Here is a 16,461-nt window from a genome sequence, read left to right as displayed (position 1 = left end):
TCGATTACATCTCGGATACTTCGCGTAGAATTACCCTAATACGTGACTTTTAGATTTTAAATTTTCAATAATTTGAGAACGACCTAAGAAAAAAGTTTATATGATATAATGCGTAGAACTTGATTTTGTTTTAGTTTTACAAAAACTTGTCAATTTTCAAAGATTATAAAAATTCCGAAAGAGCTCTTTACCAGATTTTAGAGCATTATTTGCGCTTAAAAAATATTTTAAAAAAGACATGTTTTGAGATAATTCACAATTTATGATTTTTATCGCGTATTTGCAAAGCTTTTTCTTTCAGTGTAATAGTTTACTGAAAATACACTTGATTTACTACGAATTTTGCTTTGACGTCATTTTCATAAAATAAATAATTTTCGAGATAGAATTTTTTGAAAAAAATATTCTAATTTCTAAATACGCTCTTTTTAAAAGTTACTCTTGACGAAAAAATATATTTCATGGAAAATGATTCAGTGCGGGATTGTAATTAGCAAAACTTCATTGCAATCAAAACTAGTCGAGACAAACCGTTTGCAAGCTGGAACAAGCTGAAATTGCTCTGTAACAAAATTATAACAAATTTTGATATAAGAGCAAAACTTGTAATAATTCTGTTAACCTCATTATTTTGTCTGATCAAAAATATAACAAGTTCTGTTATTTCTATCTAATTGAGATATTTTTTTGTTATATGTTTGTTATAATCATTTACTCGGGATACTATATAACAAAGGTTTAAAAATTGTTGTTTTTTCTGAAAACGCCCTGTCTCTCAAACTAAACAATACAAGATTTATGATGTTTCCAACATAGCGATATACATCTACTACTAGTCTCAATGTCATCTGTGTTTGCGACCATCTTGAGGCACGACCTAAGCAGCAATGTGAGTTTCGTTGTACTCTTATGGCGGTTTTCAAGACCAATTTTGGTCTTAAATGCTATCATAAGAGTGTAATAGAACCCAAATTTTTACTTGTGGAATAAAGTTGATAATCCACCCGAAATACGAACGCAGCACTCTCTACCATCCATTACATTGAATCAGTTTGATCAGCTTCCTGGGGAAGCCGTTCTCATCAATAATTTTTCATAGCTCTTTGCAGTCGATGGAATCATATGCAGCTTTACAATCGACGATCAAATAGTGCCGGCGAATTCTATATTCATAGCCTTTTCGGAGAGTCTGCCGCAGTGTAAACATTCAATGCATTGTTGATCGTCCTTCAAGAAAACCGGTTTGATTTATTTCCACAAATCTGATGATAATCGGGGAAAAATGATTTAGGACAGCACTGTGTAGGCTTTGAGAACGGTGATAACACTATAGTTCACACTCGTGCGGTAGCTATTCCGTAACCCAAATTCTATCAACTAGCTGGTGCAGACGTGTAGCCAGCTCTTCTGGTCTGATTTTAATAAGCTCCAATCCGAAGCCATCTTTCTCAGTCGATGTATTGCTCATTCGCTACATGATGGCCTTCGCCTATCGTGGCACTTCTTTTCATATTGTCGCACCGTCGAAATTGCTTTCTCCGCCACCATGTATCTCCGCCTTCAGGTGTTGATCGAAGTGCGGTCACTTCACAATTGTTCATCAAAATACTGCCAATCTTATCCCCACAAAGATCGGCACGCTGCACAAAACCTTCAGTTTCTGCTAGAACTTTCGCGTTTCCTGAGAACGATGTAGCAGCTCATATTCCACTTACTCCTGCTCTTCCTCTCTGTATGTGTCTTTCCACATTCTGAAGTGTGGCACTGGCACTCTCCCCGAGCAGAAGAGCAAAATAATATCAAAATGTGTTAAATGTGAATAACTCATTTCAAAATTTGGTCTTGTTTTGGCTCACATAGTTGGTAAAATAACAAAAAATAATATCAAAATGTTTCTCCTTCAAGGCCAAAAGAATAACTACTTATGTTATTTGAATAACAAAGCAATAACATGACTGTATTCAGAGTTTCGAATAACATATTTTGGTATTATTAAGGTATTAAATAACAAATGCAATAGTATATGAGATATTAAAAAATCATTTTATAAAATATTTATAATCTAAAATCTCATAAAAAAATTGCATGAAATATACCGAATGTCATTTTAAGGCCAAAATAAGATTAAACTCATCTTACAACCACTGTTTTAAATATCTACTCAATAACAACATGTGTTATCAATGTATCTCCATATCTATTCAATAACAAAATATACCATTATAACACAGTTTGATATTGTTTTATATTATTTTGCTCTTCGCTCCTGCTCGGGTCAACCAACCACCCTCCTAAATTCATCATCAAATCAATCGTACCGCTGATTCCGTGGTACGTGCCCGATGGATCTCTTTGCTACACTGCTAATGACTGTTTTGAAGGTCTTCCAACAGTCCTTCGGCCAGTTCGTCCTCTTCTGGCAGCGCAGCTTCGAGTGAATGCGCGTAGTTTACGACGACGATTACGGCGGTTTCAGCCACACGAAATTTGAACGAGGCTAGCGTCGGTACTGAATGTTGTTTACAACTGAGCATTTTGGGCGCATCTTAACCAGGTATCTAGGTATCTTATCTAGGTAGTGATCCGAGTCAACATTAGCGCTTCTATAGGTGGTCAGTCTACGATTCTGTTTGATTTGATGACCTCCAGATGTACCTGTGAGGAGTCTATGCTACAAGAAGGTACTACGTACGACCATGTTCTGGGAGATGGCAAAGCCAGTAAGGCTTAAGCCCATTTTGTTGGTCAGCGGGTGTACGCTGAACCTTCCAATCACCGATTTGTATTCCTCCTCCTGGCCGACCTGAGCATTAAAATCCCCGCTAACGATCTAGATATCATGTTTTTGGCAGCGCTCGTATTCACGCTACAACTGCGTGAAGAATTCCTCCTTGCTGTCATCGGTACAACGAGTTGTGCACGTTGATGGTGCTTATGTCGAAGAATCGGCCCATGATTTACAAATTACACATTCGAAGATTGATTGGCAATACTCAATTTCGCATTTTGCCCATCACTATGAAAGCTGAATGGTAGATCTGCGGCAAGCTGAATGGTAGATCTGCGGCAATATACACTAGTTGGTAGATGGTTTTCCATCTCTGAACGTACGTAGGGTAGGGTTAAGCAAAACATCATTTTGCAGAGCAACGGCGTGTTTGTTCCACATTTTTCAACTTCTAGAAGACTTTGGGATCTTTTTTACACTTACTCCTGGTGAAATTTCCTAACAAAAACTAGTATTTTTTGTTATTTTTGACGATTTTTGGCAAGAGTCAAAATCATTATGTGAGGCAGAACGCCAAAGCCCGTGGACAAAACGCACCAAGTTTGCCCAGCTAGGCGTTAAACGCAACCAAAAAATTTACCATTCAATCACGTGTTGTATAAACTCCTAAAACTAGGCTGCCGCAATGGCGGAAGCGTTCGTTATAGCGTTTGTTACAAACGCATGCTTGCTGGGATACAATGGGTTCAGTCCCGGCGTAGTGGTTAGCATTCACGCCAACCGAAGCATTCGAATCCCAACCCCGCAGAAGTCACGAATTACCTAAGCTGCTAAAGTGACTATAATCAAACAAAAAAAAGTTCAGTTTCAACTTCAATTCCAAGTCCAGTTTAGGAGGCTTCGTAACCACAAGTTTATAGAGTCTGCTTTGACAAGCGAATTGTCTTGGGTTAGAATCTTACTAAAATTAAGGTCATTCCATGTCGAGTTACTAAGGCATGGGTTTATTCTTAGGACCCTAATTATCCTTATTAATGGCGGTGATTCGTCAAATACTTCGATTTTTTTATTGTTTATATCGTAAGATTAACATTTTAAGCATATGTGTTTGAAGCCGTTTCGCTGAATCCAAAAAAATGACAAAGTTACAGCTATCTGTATCGCGCATGTCTGGAGCGATTACACAGCAAATAAAAACTTTAACGCCGTTTTTCTCGAAACCAGGTTTTCAAGCTCGGTACCATAAATATCTCAAGCAATTCACTTGCTTCTTTTTGTGTTTAAAAGCTTATAAAATTATCTTGTCTTCGACTCATCTTTTTTTAGATATTCCAATTTATGTAGGGGAGTGGGGGAGTGCCGTCGTGGTTGGGCCACGTTCTGGAATTCGCCCATAACTTTCGTTTCAAAAGGAATTTTGGAAATCCAAATACATCGTTGCAAAGGTCTAAGAATAACGTATATTTCCGAAAAGTTTTGAACTGATTGCTTAAAAAATAAAAAAGTTGTAGGCGTTTACGTGAAGACAAAAAATGTTGTCATAGTCGGGACATATTGTACAGGTTGGGCCACCGCAGAAAATCTAAGACATACCGCCATCCGGGGTGAGATTGTGCCAAAAACCAAAAATGTTTATTTGTGAAAATTTATTATATCTATAGACACTGGTGACCTAAATTCAAAATGATGATGAACATAACATATTTATTCATAACTTAGAATGGAACACAGATAATATTAGCAAACTATTTAGCCTAAACAGGGTTTCAAAGTTCGCGATTAAAAATACTCGGAAATAACGCTTGTAAAAAATGTCCCACATAAACCAACCCAAACATGAAATCGCATCAACTTGCTATTTTGAAGCTATATAAACTAATCATTTACAATGTATTGAAAGGTTATTATGCGTTGGATAAGTTTTGATTACGAAAATAATATGTTTCGAAACTTTGTACTCTTCGAGCTTCACGGGGGTGAGATTGTGCCAAGCCATAATGATCGATCCAATTTGTGGATTTCACATACACAACAAAAATACGTCAGTATACACCAGTACACTCACATTCTTCACTATTGAGCTCAATATTTTGATAGATTAAATAGCATCATCCATTTTGGAGCAAACAGCATCATAGGTCTGCTAATTAATTTAAACTAATTTTTACTTTTTCTCTGGAAATTTCAGATACTTTGAATAAACACTTTAATATAAGACGAATATATTATACCGTGTATAAACTGCTAGTTTTAAGGAGGGGGAGGGGGTGGAATAGGCTAGATGTGTTGCGGCCGTGGGTTCTCGAACGAAGTAATGGTTACTTTTGTTAAATGATCAAATAGGTATGCCCCCTAAGGATACACCCCTTCACTCTCCGGGTTATTTTCGTTCATACTTTTTGTATGACGCGTCGTTTTTGGACGATCCCCTGCCCCTGGACGGGACGGTAAGTAGTTCATATGGACGGTCCCATATGAACTACTTTATACGGATATTTATGTGTACTGTATATAAACATGTTAATGTTCACTGTTTAGGTTTTTAGCCTAACTTTATGTTTTTGGCACAATGTCACCCCCTAGAAGGGGTGAGATTGGGCCAAAGTTCATGCACTTCCAGTAAAACAAGGTTTCATTGTAACTAAACCATCTCTACGGTAGTTGTTAATTGAACAATTTAGTATATATTGACAGGTTTGACATCAACTTAGTTCCTAAATTGTGTGTATACTGAGCCAAAGAACAAAAATATATGCTTTTTTGGCACAATCTCGCCCCGGATGATGGTACGTATTGAAATTCTATATAGAGACTTGAAAAAAATGAATTCCGTGAACAACGGCTCATATAGATACAAATACCCTTTTTTTAATTGCATTTTTGCGAAATTTTAGCGAACTTGTTAAATCAATATTGCTTAAATCGCCTTTTCCGAAGTGTACAACTACAATGAAAAAAAAAACAACAAAAATCTAGGTTTTTATCGTAATTATTTTGCCTTATTTTATCACATTTTACGTGACTGACATTCTTTAGCGATTATTGCGCTTCTGCGCAAAATTGTGGTGGCCCAACCATGACTATTCAAGTGGCCCGACCTTTACAAATAGCACTTTTCTAGTATTTCGCCTCAGCCTTCCCAAACACCTTACTGGAGGGGATTTTTCTATAGTCTTCGTGTGCAGCACAACACACTTCATACATTTTCAAAATTTATCTCGATAATTGCATTTCATGAATCATTTCTTGAAGAAAGTTTATTGCGCCTGGAAAACTTTTTTTATAAGATTTAGTCACTGAATTCAGTACGGGTGTTTTGAATACACGATTGAAACTCACAATATTGTGAAAAGTTTTCAATGGTTGTATCATAGATATCATGAGTTACTAAAACTGTAAAATCGTGATGGACCGACCATAACAGTGGCCCACGATAACGACAATGCCCTATCTGTTAGAAAGGTTTAAAGTCAATTTTGCGACTAAAAAACGGACTTTTATGTTTGAATGTCCGCCATTTTGTTATGTGTTAGAATTTAAAAAAAGGTGGTTTTTTCGAATAATCATGTTCAAGGCAGTGGGGAAGAGGTTCTTACAGGTAAACAAAATTGTAAATGCAATGTTTAGAATGCAAAAAACTCGAATCGATTCGCCTTTCGTATAATCGAGAAAAAAATTTAAATAAGGCAAAAAATATGGTTAAAAAAGTACTATGTTCCCTTAAGCTTCAAACACGCGTCATTGATTTGTGGAGTTTCAAAAGCATATTTTATACCCAAAACAAAAAATATGCGCCTGTCGGAACAGAATGATAAATTTTCATTACACTTGGTGAAAGTTGGGAGACTTCGGTGGGCCGGCCACGTCGCCAGGATGCCGGACGACTGTGCAGTGAAATCCGTTCTCTTTAAGAACCCCACCGGTATCGGGAATTAAGGGGCCCAACATGATAGATGGCTCGACCAGGTTGAAGCCGACTTGCGTGTGTCGAGACGCGGCGACGAGTAACTCAAAACCGGATACAATGGAGAGGAATTCTTGATACGGCAGGAGCCACCCCGGCTTTCGGTCGATGAACAACAACAATCATCATTCTTTATCCTGTAGGTTGCAGTCCAGTTCAATAAAGTAATTTCTTCAAATCATATAAAAACGCTCTGACATTCATTTTCTTTAAAGTAAATATATGAAAATAGTCTAGACAATGTAACCGAAGTATATTTTATCTAGATGTTTAATAATGCAGAAATCCATAAACACAAAACTCACATTACATCATTTGATGTTTGCTCAATTGCTCTTTCCTACTGAGATCATAGATAAATGCATATGTTAAAACTTTTATTCCATAATTTCATTCTGTCACAAGGTCACGAAATCGATATATCGAAGCATGGTACATATACGCAATTATTCAGACACAGTTTGAGACAATCGTAAACGAACCTGAACGGTTACCCATTCAATTGGTTTATGAACAATCCATAAAATACATTTAATTCCATCAAACAATTCACAATCAACACAATTGTCGTAAAACCGGTACAATCAATAATAGCCACATCTACGACATAAAAGGCACTGTGAATTCATGGCATTAAACACAAAATACTTTCTTCCTATCGTAATCTAAAAACACTATTAGAACGAGCTTATATGTGAAAGCCGTAAGCGCATACATCCACTAAACTTCAAAGCCACAATAAGGAATTAAGTGCTTATAAGGATTATTGATCAACTATCGTTTCAAGCTCTGCCAACACAACAGATTATCGAGCCGTAGCCAAGCAATTGGGTCGGAAGTACGACGACGGTATCATATAAAATTTATTACCTTCAGCGTCAGCCTCATCGTGAGCCGCTCAGCTCAGACACGCTTGATGACATCGAGTGTTGCTAGCCACAATACATACAGCAAAACTGTCAAGACTTCAATACGAGTTAAATTTTTGTTTTAATGCGTTTTTAAAAAGTAGCCAGATAGAAACAAAAAATGGGGCACCGACCTTACCGAGTTTTGCCTAAAAACTACCAAATATTCGTAAGATGGCAGTTTTCTCTTACGTAATTAATTTACTTGTCACAATACTACCTGAGTTTGATTTCGAACTTGAACTTGGACGTTACTTTTTATTCAAAACTGGACTCAAAATGAACTTAAAATTAGGCTTAAAATTATATCATCTGGGTTAATAGTGTTATGTAAAAAAAATTCTTCATTTTTCTGATCAAGTGCCGAATCGCCCTTTTACCCCACCAGCGGCACAAAAGTGCGAATACCGCGGGGCAAAAGTGCGTAGCTTAAGTTTATGAAATTGACACAGCAGTATCTAACGAAGCCATAATATCTTCAATCTGCGATAAGTTTCAAAAATGAATATTCTCAATTTGCACCTTTTTTATTTTCCGCTGATGTACTGCAGCCTCCGCCAGATCGAAACTTTACCAAACGTTTATTTTTTATATTATCAGCCGATGACACTGTTTTGCTTCGGCCAGCATCTGTAGAGCACACAGTATCCTGCAGATCTTCCATTTCTAGTATCTGTAATACAGTGCCTAAGTCGGTATATAATTACCTATGCATTTTGGATTCGTCCATTTTTTTTTTGTTTTTATTTTGTCATGTTTATTTAAATTAATATTTACAATTCAAGAATAGCTTTTAGCGAGTTGGTGTCTATTACATTATTGCAGTCATTAAGAAAACATATGTACTTTGAAACTAGGTTTAGTATTTCGGTTTTGCTTATTCTCGATATTCTATTGAGTACTGGTTGTTTAATATCTACATACTCCATTCTTCGTAGTCCGGGAAGGCACGCTGCGATTATCTGCTGCAGCAGTTTCCATGCATCGGCTGCTCGCGGGCACTCGACCAGTTTATGCTCCAACGTTTCTACTGCTGCGTGACAATACAAGCACTGTTCACTATCAATACGCTGAGTGATGTACATTAAGCGGCGATGCTCTGTTTTACCATTCACGAACAGATAGAGCACCGTTTTTTGATCTGACGACAGCCGCTGGTTCCGCAGTACGTTTGACCATATTTGACACCAGTTTGCTGTGGGGTTCCATGAATCGCACTTTTGCCCCGTCCGTAAATCACACTTTTGCCCCACTAGGCGCTTAACGGGGTTTGAGCAAGTTATGCAAAAACAAAAGATATTTTGTAAATTGTTTTTCATCTTTAAAAGAAATATGTGAGTGACTTAAAACGCTGCTACAATTTTTCGACAAGTAATAACCTCCTGTTGATATCGTATTTACCATATAAGGAAATATTACATCAAAACCGCTCTAAAATTACATTTACCCATAACTCAGCAACTATGCTTCTTCGTAAACAACAAATGTTTACGATAGATTCAAGCTGTCAAAGTAGTCACCCATCCATGCCAATGTAGTCAATTTACTCGAAATCTACACTGATAAATTATTGAATCGCACTTTTACCCCTCCTTACTCTAATACCTAATTCCATTAATCTCCTTGAAATTAAGGAAAGGGAAGAAAGCGTGGACCTCCCGTACCAAAAGCTTTCTACATAATATATTTACAATACAATCGTTGGAAGTATCTTTGCTAATAAAGTTTAAGTGATACTTCGGGCCCTCGGGGATTAACTAACGGTGTTTAGACCAGTAACCAGGCTGCATTTGGCCAAGGATATAGCGTTCCCTGAAAATAGATTAAAGACTATCAAAAATATTAGTAAGCTAAAAATATTAGTTGAAAGATCAGGAACTGAAAACCACACGACCACAAGAATTAAAATTGAATTGGAGTATTTGCTGGGCGCTTCTTCCTATAGTTGCCTTCCCCATTTCATATCCACAAAAAATTGGGCATAGCCACGGGGAAAGGTGTAGGTAGACTGTTCGAAGCCTCCGCTTCGCTTTGAGTTTGCACTTCGCCAAATATTCTCCGCAAAATGCCATTTTTGACTCGACTATTTTTGATTAGAAATACGAAATTTTCCTGATTTGTTGGATACCACGCAAGAGCTCATTTTCCACGGTACTTGATTTTGTTCGTCAAGAGTAACTTTCCAAAAGGGCATATTTAGAAATGAGACTACTTTTGTTCAAAACATATCTTGGCATCAAAGGAAAAAATCAGAAAAAAATTACACTGAAAGAAAAAACTTTTCAAAACCATGCTAAAAATCATAAAATGTCAGTTATCTCAAAACCATATCCCCTCCGATTTACCTATCTATATTTTTAAATATCTTAAATTATGTCCTAAAAACTGGTGAAGAGCTAGCGATGGACACTTTTTCGGATTTTTTTTTTTTTTTTAATTTTGAAATTAGACAAATTTTTCAAAAATATCCAAATTTAATTTTTTTGTAACTCAAACTCAAACTCAAACAAAATCAAATTCTACACATAACTTTGAACAAATGATCACATATAAACTTTTTTCTTAAACCCAGTTGTTATCAAGTTAGGCCATTAGAAATATTTTATAAAGTTTTTGTCGTTCCGGTATTGGGCCACTGAAGGGGAAGGGGGGAAGCGAAAAAAACAAAGAGATTTTTTTAATCGATCAAAAAAAGGGGGTTTAAGCATTTTTACTTAAAGTTTAAACGTGAAAACCAAATCAATTCTTGCTTTTAATATATACGGTATTATTTTCCATGCAAAAATCTACGAAATTCTTGCCGAAAGACAAAAACGAAAGAATATTTTTGGACGATTTTTAGAACTTCCATTGTTCGAATTTCCATTTCTGCTTCGTGCTGGAAGCGTTAACTCAACTCGTACACTCATTTTTTGAGTTTTTCAGGCTGTAGTTGTAAAGCGGGTATGTTGCTGCTTCGTCGTAATTGCCTATTCCCGTTCCGTCCAACACAAATCATTAAAAATATCAGCATTTTTATGACACACAATGCAAAACTAGTTATTCGCTAATATTTTAGTTTGTTGTCTATCATACGCGATCAATCAAAGTGAGCTAAGATCTATATAAATGCTTTTTATTTAAAAAAAAAGTCCTACCAACCTACGTTTTTTCGTGCGACGAAAAAGAAAATGTCAACTAATCGTTTTAATTTCCGTCATTCATAAATGAAAATAACACACGCAAGGCATTGTCGACATTTGTCATGCCGTCCTACACAAATGCATGCGCGTTAGCTTCGTAAACATTGTTGTGATTTTTAGTTCGGACGATGAAAACTTTTGATGGACGGATTTTAAAACGGTACGACGAATTTAAGAAATAAAGTCAGTTGCGTAATTTCAATAATATGCTTTAATATTCGCTTTTCGGTGATTTCAAAGTACAGGGATCGGAAGGTAAGTGTGTTTAGTCAAATCAGAAATAAATCCTATTTAAAAAAATGTAACTCATATCTTACAAATCATTTTGTGCCCCCGATTTTTCAAGCCAATTCCGAAGGGGACAAAAACTTTAAAAATAATTTGCAATGGCCTTATTGCATCATGTGGGTCAATTTTAAATTTGCAATAACATGAGAACGACTGGGTTTAAGAAAAAAGTTTATATGTGAATATTCAAAATTATACGTAGAATTTGATTTTGTCTAATGTCTAATTTTAAAATTTAAAAAAAAAATCCGAAAGAGTGTCCATCGATAGCTCTTCACCAGATTTTGGGCATAATTTTTATTATGTCCCAGAATCCCGTTTCTTGCGCTTTTTCAGTCGTAATTTGTAAATAAGTATAGAAAACGAAAGTTTGTTTGTTTTAAAACTGTTGTCAATTCTTCTTTAAAACCAATTGTGTTACTTGGGATATGTCCTCCGTGAATATCTCCCGTTCTTATTCGGGTTTTGTACATTGTCAGCGTCATATGACGACGTATGCTTCTTGATCGTAACGTTTTACGAAGGCTATTTATTTGAAAGCAACGTCCTCGATTTGCTGTATCCGAAGATTCCCCACTTTATATTGGTATTATATTAAAAAATGGGATTTCCCGAATGGCTAACTCGCTAGATACAGTCGAATCTCAAGATTGAATCGGGTGTACCTCAGGGAAGCCATATAGGCCTACTGCTGTTTATATTGTTCGTGAACGATTTGTCACCATCATACAGTCCCCTTAACACATGTTTGCAGATGATCTCAAATTTTTTTAAGATTGACTGCTGTGCAATCCAAGCTAACATCGTTTCGATAATAAATTGGTGCATACTAAACGGAATGGAAGTGAACCTACAAAATTTTGTAATGATATCTCTTTCATTCAAAAAAGACATCTGTGTTGTCTAGGAGTGGGCTTTCTTTGCTGAAAATCGTTGCTCGCTGGTCGGAACACCCCCTCAAAGCGATGTTGAAAAGCGGATCTCAAACCTCGTCGCATTTCTAAGAGACTCGATCTTATTGGCCCTAACAGCCTCTCCCGGTCGAAATTCCAACATGCAACGTGCCTTGAAACCGATTTTAACATCTAGGGTACGGGAGGGTATTCCCATCACGCTACTAATTTCGGCATACATTACCTTTTTTGGCTACACTTTCCAAAATAAAAACTTTGCCGCTATATAACAATACTGAAACGAATGTAGCACTCATAGGCTTTAATGTGTTATAACTATTTTCATAAAAATGTAAGTAATTTGCTAAATTTTATTCAATAAACATCAAAACCACTGTTTTTCCACTAGTACGTAACAAGGCTGAAAAAACCAGCAGCAATCGCTTACGCGCATCCGCTCTTGATGATGGTTTGGAAAACACACAATTATGATCGCGTTTACTTATTCTAGAAACTAAACAGCTGTGAATATGCTATCACAGAACAATACTACTTCTTTTTATCACGGAAGAACACAAAAATTCCCCTCTGATATGAAAATATAAATAAATTTTCATTCACTAGCAATCCACTGAAATGCTTCTATCGTGTTGACATAGCTGGTATTTGAGTGACAACTGGCGCTAATGTATATGAACGATTCAGTAATACACTAGCGCCAGCAGCAAGCTGTTGTCAATGCACAACTAATTATCTTCAATGAGCCCGGAATGTAGGCAATAGCGACAAGTTATCCATCGGCCTCTCTTTCCTTGTCTCCTTGATCTGTTTTTGAAAAGCATTTAATCGCTGTGCTGGCTATTTCGGCCTCTCGGGTTTAAAAAACACAGACACCGCTTTAGAAAATGGGCTTAATTTGGCCGCAGCGACTTCATCATTTCTCGCGACTATAACTCCAATTCAGTAGCGTTTTATTAATACCAAAATACACGCCGATATTCAGTAAATATTATTCTATTAACTGGTATAAAAATCTTGTCTCGAATAAATATAGTGTCAACGTAATTCCTGAATATAGTTGAGGCTACCGCTTAATGGGCTGGAAATACCCTCCCGTACCCTGTTTTCTTTTATTTCAATGCAATTATTTTTAGTCTAATGAGGAATACACAGTTAAAACCAAAATTGCTTTTGAGTAAAACTAACTCCCCAATATGCTGAATAAACTCCTTAATGCTAGGCTGTACCAGATTTTTTTAGTAGAAGCCCCCTTACGAAACTTAAATTGGACTTGAAATCAAAGTTGAAATTGAAATTGAAATTGAATTTGACTTGAAATTAGAATTGAAGTAGGACATAAAAATCGACTTGAAATTAAACCTGTGAATGGAAATGATTTAAATTTCTTAACTTAAATCAAACATAAAATTGAATTTTAATTTGAACTTAAAATTGAATTTTCAATTGTACTTAAAGTTAGACATGCAATTGGACTTGAGGTCGGAGATGAAATTGGAATTATAAAAGACTTGAAAGTGGGCCTCAATTGAATTTGAAATTGAATTTGAAATTGGAGACAAATTTGAAATTGGATTAGACTTGACACTCAATAGTCGTGTCAAATGTATTTTGAAGTTGTTGAAATCGTTAGTTTTTATAAGAATCCCAAACTTTAAAAAAATATAAAAATGATCTATTCAATTCTACCAACCTTTTTACCTTTGTTATACTATAACAAAGGTTTAAAAATTGGTCGAAAAACACGAAATTGATCCGAGGCCCGGAGGGCCAAGTCACATATACCAATCGATAGGGTTCGACGATTTGAGCAATGTCTGTGTGTGTGTGTGTGTGTGTGTATGTATGTAATGATTTTTTCTATCGCCTGTTTCTCAGAGATGGCCGAACCGAATGGTTCGCTATTACTTTTGTTTGAAAGGTGTTATTGTCTAGTAGATCACTATTGAGTTGTTTCGTGACACGACGTTTCGTTTAAAAGTTATAAGCAAAAATGTGAAAAATACGTGACACGGGTTTCTTCAAAACTACATGACCGATTTCAACGATCTTAGTATCAAATGAAAGCCCTTATTAAAGCTAAATTGTTTAGGAATTTTTAATTGAAAACAAATAAGTAGTTTAAAAGTTATGCTTAAAAAACCTGTTTTGACAAGGTAATAATTATCGCCTGTTTCTTAGAGATGGCCAAACCGATTTATGCGCTATTAGTCTCATTTGAAAGATAATATATCCTAATAGATCACTATTGAATGGTTTTTTGATTGGACGTTTAATTTGAAAGTTATGAGCAACCGTATACACCACACCAAAATTTACAATAATTTATAATGGTTTTAACCAAGATAATTTACCTAATTTCAATTATTTTAATATCAAACGAGAGGTTTTGAGACTACGAATATATATGCAAAATTTCATAAGAATTGGTTTTACCGGTTAAAAGATATTAACCGTCGAACACTCGCGCCAACTTTCGTAACACAGTTACTCGCGCGCACAATAGCCCCAAACCAAAGAAAACGTGTGCACTAGAGTTTTGACTGGAAAAACTTGGTTTTAGGTTTATCGAACCTTTGGAAGAGTTTCTTGAAATTGGAAGCTCTATCGTCTGGTGGAATTTAAATTTTGATTAATCCCCCTAAAAGTGAAATAAAAAAAATATTTTTCTTCAGTGTCAATATAACACATTGATGTGTTCTGCAAAGTTGTAGAGCATATTATTACAAGAAATTTTGCTAAAGACAGTTACCTTCTATCTCTGCAGCGAAGATAGAAAAATCTTATTTATTGTATATGAATTTGTAAAATGAACTTTGATTATAAAGAATACCCTAATTTTGACTCCGAATTACTCGACCATCAGCAGACGGATACATTTTAAACATTTTACATTTGCTATTAGTTTTGCTGCATAAATTTTCCCAACAATTAAAATTATTAATGCATTGAATAATTATGATATTTTGCTCACAATAAGTTTGTTGATTCAAATAGAATGGCATTACAGGAAACTATGCATAGTTCAAAAACCTATAAACTAGACCTTTACTAGACAATGTATATGCTAAAGGATAAGATTTCCTCTTACAACTTACTTTTATTTGCACTTACTCAGATTAATAACAACTTACTTATCCTTACTCAGCAATTTCATGATCCTTTTTTCATCAAAATTTAAAAGTGTTCCTATTTTGTTCAAATTTTGTAAACTTATTCAATTTTCAAAAATATTATGTAAACCAACGCACTACGCAACTACAACCAATAGATGAATTATGTTCCGAAGACGTGTCGATTTCTATCTCAAATAGCAAGTAAGACCGTATAACAAAGGTTCCTTTCACCACTAGGTGGATTTAATCGGGTTTTTATTTTTCGTTTTGGTAGGTATATGCTTTTATAACTGACAGTAATATTCGTAATTGAATTGATAGTGTGTCAAAATAATTAGTTGAAATTATTCCGGCTCGATTCAATAATTCGCAAGGAAGAACGCCTGTCTTTCAGAACGTATACGAATATTTCCAACCTTAAAATTCTAACCAAACGTACGAAATAGCATATCAACAGATCGTAGGGGACTCAGGCAGCCATTTTATAGGAATTTTATTACGGTTCTTTCAACATCGGCCGACCAGATTTGCATACTAATAACATTCAAATGAGCTTTAAGCCATCAACCATATTGCCTTTGTCTGATTGCTGTTCTAAAAAAGCATCAGGAAAATTCCATATATTTCCACTATGCGTGAAACACTGACAGCCAAAGCTAGCTGAAAGTACAAATTGCTGTACTTATATTTCATTCGCAATTCTAGCTTTGGTGTAAACCCGTCTATAAAATGGGGTCGACTGAAAACACAATGCGTGCTTCCGACGACGGAAGGAAGCATCACCACCAGACAGCAACCGGAATCGTCTAACACCATCATGGTGAGCACACTTTTAAGGCTCTTTCGGCGATGTGCTATCCGCCACAGCAGATAGGCCGTTATTGTTACCAATTTGCCGCAGGATCCGGGCAAGAAGGTTACTATAAATAAATAAACATTTCGGTGCTAAACACTTCCCGCTAGAGAGTTACCTATAGGTCGGTAGCAAAGCAAAGGATGAAGTGAACCTGTTGAATAAGTAAGCTCTAAATTAACCGATAATTTCGGTATCTTCAACTGTACTTTAAGTCGGTTAATCTTTGTGTGTTTAAAAAGGAGATTCACTAGAGAAATCTGAAAATTAGGAATAAATGAAACTAATGAAATGATCAACATTTTTCGCTATGGGATACTTTGTCTCCCAAGAAAAATAGAATAGTAACTTTGAAGCATTCTCAACATGCTCTAAATCCGTTTGTTATCAAAATCCTTAAAGTATTTTTTCCCCTTTGTAGACATCTATCCATATCACCTCTCTGCCTTCTTTAACTTAAAAGTCAATTAGAACTACATTTAGATAACAACCGGATAAGGCTATAAACGTG

At 35.8% G+C, this 16,461-nt stretch overlaps 1 protein-coding gene across 1 annotated transcript in view; it reads left to right on the top strand.

Moving 5' to 3' along the window:
- LOC128740385 (uncharacterized) overlaps nucleotides 1-16,461 on the top strand; it is a 45,070-nt gene that overhangs the window by 11,618 nt on the left and 16,991 nt on the right. The window contains exon 2 of the mRNA XM_053835926.1: nucleotides 15,803-15,917. Within this exon, the coding sequence (XP_053691901.1) occupies nucleotides 15,803-15,917 (115 nt within the window). The remainder of the gene's footprint in view (nucleotides 1-15,802; nucleotides 15,918-16,461) is intronic.

This window comes from Sabethes cyaneus, chromosome 3 (assembly GCF_943734655.1).
Source record: "Sabethes cyaneus chromosome 3, idSabCyanKW18_F2, whole genome shotgun sequence".
NCBI lineage: Eukaryota > Metazoa > Arthropoda > Insecta > Diptera > Culicidae > Sabethes > Sabethes cyaneus.
The sequence above is the reverse complement of the archived record's forward strand: the minus strand, read 5'-3'. Positions and strand labels throughout refer to the sequence as shown.